Here is a 14,290-nt window from a genome sequence, read left to right on the forward strand (position 1 = left end):
AGCAAAATTATCTGCCAATGGGGTCAGAAAAATATTGCTTTTTTTTTTAATTAAAGGATAATTCCGGTATTTAGCACTTTGAGTCTCTTTTCTGGTTTGTTTTGGATGAACTAGAGCGGTGGACACAGAAATTTTGACGATGGGTCCTGTCTCGACTTTAGAATCGCCTTTGACCGCTTCAGAGTGGCTGGCTATGGCCATGCACTAACATGTCCTAAAAACAACCCTTAACGTTCGTTTTCAAAACTGTGCAACTCACCGAGTGGTTAGTGATGTTCGTTGATGATTAAAAACAAATATATCGGCGCAATGTATGATTTCAATCCGTGTTATTTGCTATAGTGGAACTATTTTTTTCAGATACCTCACAACCGCGTATAAACTTCCGCTCGATATTTGAGTCTGAAGCGCAGTAATATCAACGAGCAATGAGTCCTCCAACAGAAATCAATGGGATTTTACAAAATGCCAAATAAAACACGACAGAAACTGTATTTCGCTACGCTACTTGTTTTTAATCATCAACGAACACCACTAACCACTCGGTTTCCCCAGAAAACAAGACTCAATATCTCATGTCATTTTACTACTTTAGTAAATGCATCTTGATTTAAGAAATGTTTGATATTTGGACTGGAAACGAGACAGAAACACAGTGTTGTGATAACCCCTCTCAGAAAGCTCGATACCGATGCGGAAAACACAGAAAATCGCACATGATTGACACAACGTGAGGTCATATTTATTTTTTAACGTACGAGAATTTGGGACTCAGTGTGCGATGACCTTAATGATTCACGAAATGCACGGTTCGGTGCGATACGACACAGTGGTGTCACGGTTCGGGACGTTTTTGATACAGCAAAAAGAAAGAAATGCCATAGAAATGTCCTTGATTTTTATAAAAATTTATATATATTTATTAAAAGAATAAAAAAAAAAAAAAAAGTATAAGTTTAAGTTTTAAAAGTGAAACTTTTAGCTTTATAAATTGGGGCAATCTTTGAAAGATGAACAAATAATGTGTTGGTCATCACATTAAAAATAACATTTAAATTTGATAATATTTGAGTTTTGAAGTGCTGGGAAAAGATGTACACGCACTTGAAAGCATTTTACTATTCCTGCCACACTTCCATGGTTACAGTGAGTGTTACTACGGTAAAGCCATGGTGAATGTTGCTGATCTGTGGACTTGAAGCCTCTTAAAGCCGCTTGATCACGATGGTTGGGTTTGTACCGAACCGAAAGCCTCGCACCGAACACGTGTATCGCTACACCCCTACTGGACACTACACATCATTACACTCATGAGTGACTGTGTGGCGCTCAAACTCTCCTTCTGTGTGTCAGAGGCTCCTTCCTGACCAAGAAACAGGATCAGGCTGCGCGGAAGATCATGCGTTTCCTCCGACGCTGCAGACACAGGTACACATCTGTCTCTTCAGTCCTGCTCATGTGAACTCCAGCCAGGCGTTCTCAACCAATCGCCTCAAAATCAGCTCAAATAAGACAAAACTAGCAATAAAATAAACTCAAACACATACAAATCAAGATTTCTTTTGTTTAAATTCACCCTCTCAACCTCTGTTTTTATTTCATTTTACTTATATTATAAAAATTGCACATAAAAAATGTCCTTAATCGTTAAAAAATATCCTTAATCGTTCATTCTTATTCAGTTAATCATTAATAACTTCATGGAAATGAATAAAATCACCATATTTAGGCATTTATATAATAAATCTACATTTTACTAGTTACAATAGGTCAAGCTCTAAAATATTTTATTGATATTATATAAATTGTGAATTAAAAATAGTAAAAAAAAAAAAAAAAAAGCCTTATCCTTAATTCTTATTCAGTAAATCATGAACAACTAGAAAAGTCTTGAAAATTAATAAAAAATCTAAAACGGCCTGGGTATTTTTATAATAAATACAATTTTTACTAGTTAGGCCAAGCTCTAAAATATTTGATTTATATTATATAAATTGTGCATTAAAAAACAATCCTTATTTCTAATGTAGTAAATCTGGAAAAGTCATGGAAATTAATAACATCTTAAAACGGCATGGTCATTTTTTTAAATGAGTATATCAATTTTACTAGTTAGGAAAAGCTCTAAAATATTTTATTTATATTATTAAATTCTGCATTAAAAATATATTTTTTAAAATCTTTATCCTTAATAAAAATTGGAAAAGTCCACAATGAACATTAATAAAATCATAAAATTCCATGGGCATTTATACAATAATATACATTTTACTAGTTAGGTCAATCTTTCAAATATTTTATTTATATTTCATTTAGTCCCGTCAAAACCATTGATCATGATTAATTGCATCTAACATAAAAGTTTGTGTGTGTGTGAATATATATACACATTAAATACAGTATATAAATATACATACAAACTTTTTATGTTAGATGTGAATCTGATTAATCTCGATTAATCGATGTGACAGGACTAATTAAATTCATTTTTTACTGCTAAACGAAGAAAAAACATTATTTCTGTGGTGAAAACATCATATTCAGGGATTCAGACCTTGAATAAATTACATTTAACATCTGATCTGAGCAACATTTTTTAGTGTAAATAATTCAGGACACGTCCAGATGTGTTTGAGTAAAGACTTGCAGGATTTCTCCGTTTATTTCTTCTGCTATTTAGATCATGAAAAACATGAGAATGAAGTTGTTTAATGAAATTGTGTGTTTGCAGGATTAAAGAGCTGAAACAGAGTAAAGAGCTGGAGCACCGAGGACTGACCACCTGACCACACACACACACACACACACACTCTTTCAGTCGTGTTTACAGTCGTTTGCTCAGATACACTCCTGCCGTCACTCGCCTCACACACTCTTGTCAGAACTACTGCAGGATTTGACTGATTCAGAGAGGAAAGATGGAAAGCTTGAGCTGCATTATTAGCAGGAGAGTATGGAAGCTTGTTTTCATCACGGAATAAAAAGTAATAAAAAAAGTAATCGCAACTTTTTATCTCATAAGACTTTTTTCTTACAATTGCGTGTTTACTTCTCAGAATTGAAAGATGTAAAGATATAAAAAAGTCAAATTGTGAGATATCAACTCAAAATTGCGAGTTGTAAAATTCTGTATATCAAAATATATATATATATCAAAAATATATAATTATTGATATTGATATTATAATTATTGGTACTTTTTGTTTTATTCCATGGCGGAAACAAGTTTCCATACTAGAAGGACAGACAGTTTTTCTTCGGTTGCTTCTTTCCAGTTGTTGCTGCAACACTAAAGTTCACGTTCAGCTTTACTGAATCTTTGGAATGTTTTTATGTATTAATGGATCTCTATATAAATGTGAACAGTATATACGCTCATATATATATGCTCATAAACACAGAGGTGATTGTGTTGGATATAAACTTATTTATTGATCTCTTGGAGATGTATTTTATAAACACTCGATGTTGCGCCTCAGAACAGAGAACCACAGAAGAAAAAACGACGCTGAGTTCATAGCGATATCCAAAGTCTTAAATCGTAGTTGTCATGGTAACGCAGGGCGGAAACGTAACGATCGCGCGAATGTTCACGACGCGAGAAATACGATCACTGAAGGTGCCTGATTCTAGTCCAGTGGTTTGTGTTAAACATGTTTATGTTTATTAAATATAATGGTACAGAAAATATAAGAAATTTCAGCTGTCACGAAAACAAATGGTTCAAAACTTGATTTTAAAACCAAGCAAACATTGTTGTAAGTAAAGAAACCAGTGATAAAATCACGTTGTTAATCTGGTAACATTCACAAGATTCAACAGCTATTATGGCATGTTCCAGAAACTATGTAAAGTTGTAAAAAAAAAAAAAAAAAGAAGAAAAAAAAGGTAATTGTGACTTTTTACCTCACAATTTTGAGGAAGAAAATCGCTAGTTATAAATTCTGAATTGCGAGATAAAAACTCTCAATTACCTTTTTATTTTTTATTCCGTTGTGGAAACAAACTTCCATAAGAACGTGCATTATACGTGCCGTTTGAGGAACGCAGATACTGCCGACAGCTTTTATTGATTTTTTTTTTACCCCATTTTAATTTCTGAGAACTCCCGGTTCTGATTGGATGCGTGATCTCAAACCCGTGTTGTGCGCGTGAAACACGTTACACACGCATAGGCATCGTTTGACAGGATTAAAATGCTATTTTTGAATGTGCCTTGAGGTGTTTTTAACTCAATTAACCGCGACAGACCTGCGTCATTGAAGAACTGGTTGGTTCTCCGTCTTGATTCAGACTTTTATGCATTATTCTGTAAATATTGTACAATATAAAGAACTGGTGAAAATATATTTAAGAATGAATATATTTGCTTCTGCCTGATAAAATGTTTAATTTATTCTCTGTACTGATTGCTGATATGCACGGTTATATTTACGCTATGAGATTTTTTCAGCATGTTTTTTGCTTGCTGGTGATTATGTTTGCATGAGTTCCTGTTTGTTTTGTTAATATTTCCACTCACAGGCCTTTAGTACTGCTGATGCTGATGATGTTTATTTATGAATATAGATTTATGGACATGTTTGAATTGATTTCTACTGTTAATTCATTCTGACATTTATTTGTTCAGACTGTTTTACTGTTTCGTAACATTTCATTAAATTCTTCAAATTCAAGTTTCATTTGTGTTATTTCCTTCAGTTCACACTCGGACACAAGCAGATCCACAGTCTGTTTTCAGAATATTTTATTTCTTGACAGATTACAGACACGCAGTGCCTAATTTTAACGTAAATCAGCGTTAGTATATGAAACGGTGTCACCTGGTAACATTTTTATGAATTCTAACAATGCATGAACATAAATATGAACGAAACGAAACGTAATGAAAATTAAAGCCTTGACAATTTAAATATTCATGCTTGAACAGACAAATTCACACAACATTATGCTAAAACAAATGCCAGTCTCTGCGAGTATCTTAGTAAACATAGTCGTTCTGGCTTAAGTGACCGTCAACAGTCAAGAAAGACGAAACGTGTGTATCAGTGTATTGGATCAGTGCATTATTGTCTTAAAGTGACAGCAGCCTAATATTCCTGCCGCTATCTGTGTTTATAATGTTAATCAAACAACAAAAGACAGAAAAAAAATCACTCACTGCTCTTGACTGAATAAGTTTTGTAAGGATTAATCTATATTTAATGTATACATTGAAGACTATGCAGTGTTATTTGCATTTGATTGCTTAATCAGAATTTTTTTTTTTTTTTTTTTTTTTTTTACTGACTGTTTACTTGTCTGTAATAGCTGTTTAGCTATAAAATTAATGGGAAATCTTTCATATATTACTGCAATATAAAGTGAATGTACAGCAAAAATTAAGCTTATCAATTGTTAGATTTTCATAGATTAAACATGGGCCAAAAATGTAAATAACAAATAGTAGGCACATCACAGTTTGCATATATTATGTAAGATGAATAAACAACTAAATTATAATAAAATAAAAAAGCAATCCTAAATATTTAAATAACACAGAAAAGGCTTCTTATAACAAATAAATAAACAGAAAAGCTTTCAAATATTAATAAAACATTCTGAACATGTGCTGATAGAATACTGAACACACAATCACAACAATTTGGCTTTAAATTTTAGTGCATCTTTTTGTTTCATTGTGTCTATTTTCTAAAACTGGATCAGCAAACGTAACACACAGTAACAGACGAGTGCGAGTCCTTCAACTGAAGAGCGTCACACTTTCTCTCACAGGAGCGACGGATGGATGAAGAGGATCTCGTGCTGCTATTCTTCTGCTGATCCCTCGCCCACTCTAATCTCTCTTTACTCCTGCACCGCACTGTGGGAAACACTCTCTCTCACTCACACATACACACACACACACACACACACACACACACACACACACAGAGGCATGAAAAGAACCCAAAAAAAAAATAGAATCCGATTTACTTGATTCATTTAATAACATTACATGTAAATTTTGTTTAATTTAGCAACTTAAGTTTGCAAAGTACAGCAGCAAGTCAAGTCAGTTTATATAGTATAGAAGCTTGTTTCCGTCACAGAATGAAAAATAAAAAATGTCTTGTGAGAGAGAAAAGTTAGAATTGCAAAATATAAACTTGCAATTCAGAGCGAAATGTCTGAATTTTGAGTTATAAACTCGGAATTGCGAAAAAAAAGTCTGAATTGTGAATTAAACTCGGAATTCTGGGGAAAAAAGCTGAATTGTGAGCTATAAACTCGGAATTGTGAGGAAAAAAAGTCTGAATTGTGAATTAAACTCGGAATTCTGGGGGAAAAAGTCAGAATTGTGAGTTAAACTTGGAATTGTGAGAAAAAAGTCAGAATTGTGTGTTATAAACTCGGAATTGTGAGGAAAAAAAAGTCCGAATTGTTTATAAACTTGGAATTCTTGGGGGAAAAAAGCAGAATTGTGAGTTAAAAACTTGGAATTGTTGGGGAATAAAGCTGAATTGGGAGTTATAAACTTGGAATTCTTGGGGAAAAAAGCAGAATTGTGAGTTATAAACTTGGAATTGTGAGGGGAAACAAAAGCAGAATTGTGAGTTATAAACTTGTAATTGTGAGAAAAAAAGTCAGAATTGAGAGTTATAAACTCAGAATTGTTGGGGAAAAAAGCTGAATTGTGAGCTATAAACTTGGAATTGTGAGAAAAAAAGTCAGAGTTGTGAGTTATAAACTCGGAATTGTGAGGAAAAAAAGTCAGAATTGTTTATAAACTTGGAATTCTTGGGGAAAAAACAGAATTGTGAGAAAAAAGTCAGAATTTTGAGTTATAAACTCGGAATTCTTGGGAAAAAAGCAGAATTGTGAGAAAAAAAGTCAGAATTTTGAGTCATAACCGGAATTCTGGGAAAAAAGTCAGAATTTTGAGTTATAAACTCGGAATTCTTGGGAAAAAAAGCAGAATTGTGAGTTATAAACTCGGAATTCTGCGGGAAAAAGTCAGAATTGTGAGTTATAAACTCGGAATTCTGGGGGGAAAAAGCTGAATTTTGAGGAAAAAAGTCTGAATTGTGAGTTATAAACTCAGAATTGTGAGAAAAAAGTCAGAATTGTGAGTTATAAACTCGGAATTGTGCAAAAAAAAGTCAGAATTGTGAGTTATAAACTCGGAATTGTGCTAAAAAAGTAAGAATTCTGAGTTATGAACTCGGAATTGTGAGAAAAAAGTAAGAATTCTGAGTTATGAACTCGGAATTGTGAGAAAAAAGTAAGAATTTTGAGTTATAAACTCGGAATTGTGAGAAAAAAAGTAAGAATTGTGAGTTATAAACTCGGAATTGTGAGAAAAAAGTAAGAATTGTGAGTTATAAACTGGGAATTCTGAGGGGAAAAGTCTGAATTGTGAATTAAACTCGGAATTCTGGGGAAAAAAGCTGAATTGTGAGCTATAAACTCGGAATTGTGAGGAAAAAAAGTCTGAATTGTGAATTAAACTCGGAATTCTGGGGGAAAAAGTCAGAATTGTGAGTTAAACTTGGAATTGTGAGAAAAAAGTCAGAATTGTGTGTTATAAACTCGGAATTGTGAGGAAAAAAAAGTCCGAATTGTTTATAAACTTGGAATTCTTGGGGGAAAAAAGCAGAATTGTGAGTTAAAAACTTGGAATTGTTGGGGAATAAAGCTGAATTGGGAGTTATAAACTTGGAATTCTTGGGGAAAAAAGCAGAATTGTGAGTTATAAACTTGGAATTGTGAGGGGAAACAAAAGCAGAATTGTGAGTTATAAACTTGTAATTGTGAGAAAAAAAGTCAGAATTGAGAGTTATAAACTCAGAATTGTTGGGGAAAAAAGCTGAATTGTGAGCTATAAACTTGGAATTGTGAGAAAAAAAGTCAGAGTTGTGAGTTATAAACTCGGAATTGTGAGGAAAAAAAGTCAGAATTGTTTATAAACTTGGAATTCTTGGGGAAAAAACAGAATTGTGAGAAAAAAGTCAGAATTTTGAGTTATAAACTCGGAATTCTTGGGAAAAAAGCAGAATTGTGAGAAAAAAAGTCAGAATTTTGAGTCATAACCGGAATTCTGGGAAAAAAGTCAGAATTTTGAGTTATAAACTCGGAATTCTTGGGGAAAAAAGCAGAATTGTGAGTTATAAACTCGGAATTCTGCGGGAAAAAGTCAGAATTGTGAGTTATAAACTCGGAATTCTGGGGGGAAAAAGCTGAATTTTGAGGAAAAAAGTCTGAATTGTGAGTTATAAACTCAGAATTGTGAGAAAAAAGTCAGAATTGTGAGTTATAAACTCGGAATTGTGCAAAAAAAAGTCAGAATTGTGAGTTATAAACTCGGAATTGTGCTAAAAAAGTAAGAATTCTGAGTTATGAACTCGGAATTGTGAGAAAAAAGTAAGAATTCTGAGTTATGAACTCGGAATTGTGAGAAAAAAGTAAGAATTTTGAGTTATAAACTCGGAATTGTGAGAAAAAAAGTAAGAATTGTGAGTTATAAACTCGGAATTGTGAGAAAAAAGTAAGAATTGTGAGTTATAAACTGGGAATTCTGAGGGGAAAAGTCTGAATTGCGAGTAATAAACTTGGAATTGTGAGAGAAAAAAAGTACGAATTGTGAGTTATAAACTTGGAATTCTGGGGGGGCAATCAGAATTGAGAGTAATTAACCTGGAATTGAGAGGAAAGAAAGTCAAAATTTTGAGCTATAAACTTGAAATTCTGGGGGGAAAATTCTGAATTGTGAGCTATATTTCAAGTTAAACTCGGAATTGCAAGAAAAAATGTCAGAATTGTGAGAAAAAAGCCAGAATTAAAACTCGGAATTGCAAGAAAAAAGTTTAAATTGTGAGATAAAAATCACAGTAACTTTTTTTTTTTTTTTTTTACTTTTTTATTCCACGACGGACACAAGCTTCCATAATATAGTAACTAATAACTAATGTACATTGTTTCAGAGCTTTACAGAAAGACATTGCCATACTAAAATCTGAAATTCCATGTCAATTCCAATATGTTTGTCAGCGAACAGACCAGAGGCAAACAATGACACACTCCAGAAGGTGCTTGAATTGGAGAAAGTTCGACATAATAGTAGCAGAATCATTTAGTAAATGCATTATTAATCAAACCTATTAAGCCAAACCCCGGAAACGAGTTGCATTTCAGCACTTCTGATTCCATCGTCCTGAAGTCAAACTCCACTGACTTCAGGACTAGTGTCTAAAGGAGAGATTGTGTTGCACGTCTGAGAGATCTTGTGTTCTGTGGCTCGTGTCCCTCAGTCGATGTGCATCTGTGGGGGTTTACACTTTGTGAGCCGTGTGTGTGTGATGAAAAGATCGTGTTGTTTTCCCCTGTGTGCTGTGGAGGCGTGGAGGAACGAGGGATTAGAAAGAACGAGTGGACGGGAGCTTGTTTTCTTTCTGTTTCCCACAATCGCTTTCAGACCTCCGGCTGTGAGAGTCTGCGTCTCAAATCAGAGTGAGCTCCCTACCTAGTGTGCATACTCCGAGGGTTTAGTTTGCAAGGTTGGATTTTTCAGACTGCACAAAAAAAAAAATGGTGTTGAATATAATCTTTGTAATTTACAACTTCGAATTTTTTTTTTTTTTTACAGTGTAGTTCAATCTAAAATTAAGATTAAGATGTAATCATTTAAAGTCCCCCTGTGGTGAAAATCAAGTTTTTAATGTTGTTTATGTGTCTATGTGGAGTTTTTAATATACTTTAAGACAAAGCATGTGTAAATTCATAAGTCTCAAAAACACACGGTTTGAAATCGCTGGTGTTTCTGACGTCACAAACTACCTTGTAACCAATCAGATCAACGTGTGATCGTCAACCAGTGGATCTCTGAGCTGAGTGAGTGAGTGGAGGCGGGGCTCATTTGAATATTCATAGAATATGTCCAGTTACATTCAGGCTATTTTAAGGCATAAACATTTTTTTTCAAGGATAAAATGCTTATGTCCTTTTGGTGATCAAAGGTTAGTTTTAAGTTATAAAATGAGTGACTACAGTGAGGCTTTAAAAGATGCATACATCTCATCTATTTTACATTTTGGCAAATTTGGCAGATTAAAGGGATAGTTCACTTTAATCTGCCAAATTTCATCAATCAATAAATTCCTCTTGAAACAAACTTTGTTGTATTATTTAAATTTAATACTGTGAAGCTGCTTTGATACAATCTGTATTGTGAAAAGCGCTATACAAATAAACTTGACTTGACTTGACTTTGAAATACATTTTTGGTATGTTTTAGCTTACCTCAAGGGCATCCAAGATGTAGGTGTCTTTTTTTCCGCAGTAGTTTCAATTTTGATATTTTTAGGTCAAACCGTTCTTGTCTGTCAGTCATATAATGCAGGTCTATGGTCACTGTCTCAAAGAGCATGCACAGAGTCCAAATTAAAACAATTCCCCATCGTCCAAATTAAACAATTCCCCATCGTAAGTACACATTGATGGCCTAAGACACGAAACGAGCGGTTTGTGTGAGAAAACGAACAGTATTTATATCGTTTTTACCTCTTATACGCAGACATGTCCGAGTGATCTGAGAGCGCGGGCGGGTATAGATATATACACTAGATATCGCCTTGGCTACGGTTTCGTTCCAATGAACTGCCGTAGCCAAGGCGATATCTAGTGTATATATCTATACCCGCCCGCGCTCTCAGATCACTCGGACATGTCTGCGTATAAGAGGTAAAAACGATATAAATACTGTTCGTTTTCTCACACAAACCGCTCGTTTCGTGTCTTGGGCCATCAATGTGTACTTACGATGGGGAATTGTTTTAATTTGGACTCTGTGCATGCTCTTTGAGACAGTGACCATAGACCTGCATTATACGACTGACAGACAAGAACGGTTTGACCTAAAAATATCAAAATTGAAACTACTGCGGAAAAAAAGACACCTACATCTTGGATGCCCTTGAGGTAAGCTAAAACATACCAAAAATTAATTTCAAAGTGAACCATCCCTTTAATTCGTACGATCGCATTCATATGTTTTCATACAATCTGTAAGTTTTGTTTATGGCTGGAGCTTCATGTTTACTTTTTTCTAAACTTTTTTGTTCTAAACCTTTTTTTTTGTACGTTTTTATAAAAGCACACATAACACACACGATTCATAAATCTCTCATCAAATTTCTCATCAAATCGAGTTCAAACACAAATGATGAGCAGTTGATCACAGGAGTTTGCACAGGACGTATTTGGAAACCATTGCAAATAATTCCTTAATAAGCAACATTTCTAGAGTTTCAAAACAGCAGCATTTCCAGAAATGAACGTCCCGCAGCTGTCAATCACAGATGATTGACAGCTGACAGGATCACACCCCTTTAGAGCTTTAATCCCTGCGAGGGGCCTCAGATTAAACCCTTATGAATAAAACACACTTGACCACCCACAGATCTGGGCGGAAACAACACTCAACTTTTGTTCTCCGCGGGTTATATAACGGACTGACATCCCATCGATGATCCAGAGACACAAGAGAACTGTTTCCGAGCTGCATGTCTGAGGAGATCTCTATAGAGTTTAATCACACGTGCTGAAATGACCGGGATCTCGCAGCACAGGTCTAAGGTAAAAGCATTTCCTTTTTCTCCTTTGTGTTTAAATATTTTATACCGGCGTGCTTATTGTGAGTTTAAAATGTTTGTTTCGTATTAAGATCACTAAACCGCTGATGGAGCGACGGAGGCGCGCGCGCATCAACGCGTGCATCGGACAGTTGCGCGCGCTGCTGATTCATGCCCGCGCAACCACGGTGAGCACGAGAGCGTTATTTAGTTATTTTATAAATGTTTTATGTCATTTACATTTTCTAAGACTATTTGTATTTTTATTTATTTTTAGAGCTGTCAATCATCAAAACTGGAAAAGGCGGAAATCCTCGAGTTCACCGTACGACACCTGCGCGCGCAGCACTGCCCGTCAACAGGTAATAATACTTCATATTTTAAATCAAGAACGTGAAAAATTAAATGACAACGTACAAATTGACAGCATAATCTTATGGAAACTCTTCTGTTAGATCAAGTGTCAGATGAGTGGAGTCGGTTGCGGTTCTGTGCGGGATACGCGGCGTGTGCGCGGGAGATCACGCGCTTCTTAAGAACCACAGGCGCGCACCCGAGCGCGGGACACCAGGACCAACACCCGAACACGTCACAGATCTCAGATCCACTCACACACGCGCACGTCTGGAGACCCTGGAGCTAATTTATATTATCCGTTTTAGTGCTTTCTATTAATGGAAGAACATTTATGACAGCCACAAGTCATAATTATGATATAAAAAGTCAACATTTTATATGCATTTTTTTTTCTTATGTGGAAGTAGTACTACATCCCACATGTCAGTCTATTGGTTGAGTACAATAGTAATAATAATAATAATTTGTACATAAAATGAATAAACGTATTTTCTGTGTGCCTGTTAGAGTGGTGACCATAAGAGCAAACATGATAATTAGTGTAAATAAAATTAAGAAACATTTATTTTGTGTGCCTGATAAAATGGTGACCATAAAAGAGCAAAATAGCTCAGAGATGAATTCAGAGAAAAATCACTTTAGTCTAGTCAATGGTGCCTTATAGCAAACATTAATTAATAATGACAGACTGACAACATTCCTGAAATAAATCATCGAAGAACTGATGAAGCGGTGAAGGAAGTAATGTTCAGATTTTGAGTTTTGGTTATTTTTCTCATGCTTTCTAAAAGTTTGATAGTTTTACATTTAAACCGTCGTGGGAAAATCAAAAGTAATGAACTAAAAATTCCATTGCGTGACTTTCTCAATCTGTTAGACATGTTAGAGGAAGAAGTTCACTCAAAAACCAGCATGTCGTTCCAGTCCTGACTTTCTGTCTGCAGTTGAACACAAAATATGATATTTTGAGAAGTGTATCAGAACATCTTTTGTGTCATGAAGAAGAAAGGAAGTCGAGCTTGGATGGAACGACATGATGATTAAACGAGACAAGTTTCTTCTTTTCCAGCAATGCTGGCTGAGGTTAATGAACCTGCAAAATAACATAACACTATTTCCTGACCATCGTTTTAAACCGTATTACAGGGAGCATAAAGAAAAGCTTAGAAATCATAACGTAGAAATAATTTACCTGATATTCAAATGTATTTGCAGATCCATTTCATAAAAGCCGTGGATGTAAATTATCGATCATAACATGCATCTGGAAAAAACAGAACCTTCATCCCTCATTCACTATTGCTTTCATAAAACACATCACAGCGTCACAAAGAACTGCTTTTTATTCAATATCCATGGAATAAGCCCCATCAAGCACAAGAAATACACTTTAAAACACATTAAATATAGTGTTGCTAAAAGGCTCTGTCCATTTGTAGATATTTTGTCGTTCAGCAGAGTGTGTCATTCTGCATCGCACAGAAACAAATGCAAAAAGTAAAAGTAAATGAATGCAAAAGTAAACAAATGCAAAAGTAAGAAAGTAAACAAATGCAAAAAGTAAATGTAAACAAATGCAAAAGTAAGAAAGTAAACAAATGCAAAAAGTAAATGTAAACAAATGCAAAAGAAAGAAAGTAAACAAATGCAAAAAGTAAATGTAAACAAATGCAAAAGTAAGAAAGTAAACAAATGCAAAAGTAAGAAAGTAAACAAATGCAAAAAGTAAATGTAAACAAATGCAAAAGTAAGAAAGTAAACAAATGCAAAAGTAAGAAAGTAAACAAATGCAAAAAGTAAATGTAAACAAATGCAAAAGTAAGAAAGTAAACAAATGCAAAAGTAAGAAAGTAAACAAATGCAAAAGTAAGAAAGTAAACAAATGCAAAAAGTAAATGTAAATGAATGCAAAAGTAAACAAATGCAAAAAGTAAATGTAAACAAATGCAAAAGTAAGAAAGTAAACAAATGCAAAAGTAAGAAAGTAAACAAATGCAAAAAGTAAATGTAAACGAATGCAAAAGTAAGAAAGTAAACAAATGCAAAAGTAAGAAAGTAAACAAATGCAAAAAGTAAATGTAAACAAATGCAAAAGAAAGAAAGTAAACAAATGCAAAAAGTAAATGTAAACAAATGCAAAAGTAAGAAAGTAAACAAATGCAAAAGTAAGAAAGTAAACAAATGCAAAAAGTAAATGTAAACGAATACAAAAGTAAGAAAGTAAACAAATGCAAAAGAAAGTAAACAAATGCAAAAAGTAAATGTAAACAAATGCAAAAAGAAAGTAAACGAATGCAAAAGAAAGTAAACGAATGCAAAAGTAA

General features: G+C 34.2%; 1 protein-coding gene across 2 annotated transcripts in view; it reads left to right on the forward strand.

The window, feature by feature from the left end:
• The window catches only part of camta2 (calmodulin binding transcription activator 2), a 47,253-nt gene extending 43,420 nt beyond the window's left edge, over positions 1-3,833 (forward strand). For both annotated transcript variants that reach the window (XM_082145521.1, XM_082145522.1), the window contains 2 exons: positions 1,354-1,428; positions 2,732-3,833. In XM_082145521.1, the coding sequence (XP_082001647.1) occupies positions 1,354-1,428; positions 2,732-2,786 (130 nt within the window). In that variant the 3' untranslated portion in view covers positions 2,787-3,833. The remainder of the gene's footprint in view (positions 1-1,353; positions 1,429-2,731) is intronic.
• Positions 3,834-14,290: the final 10,457 nt, after the last annotated feature.

The sequence above is a fragment of the Leuciscus leuciscus genome (assembly GCF_965113295.1).
Source record: "Leuciscus leuciscus genome assembly, chromosome: 18".
NCBI classification, from domain to species: domain Eukaryota; kingdom Metazoa; phylum Chordata; class Actinopteri; order Cypriniformes; family Leuciscidae; genus Leuciscus; species Leuciscus leuciscus.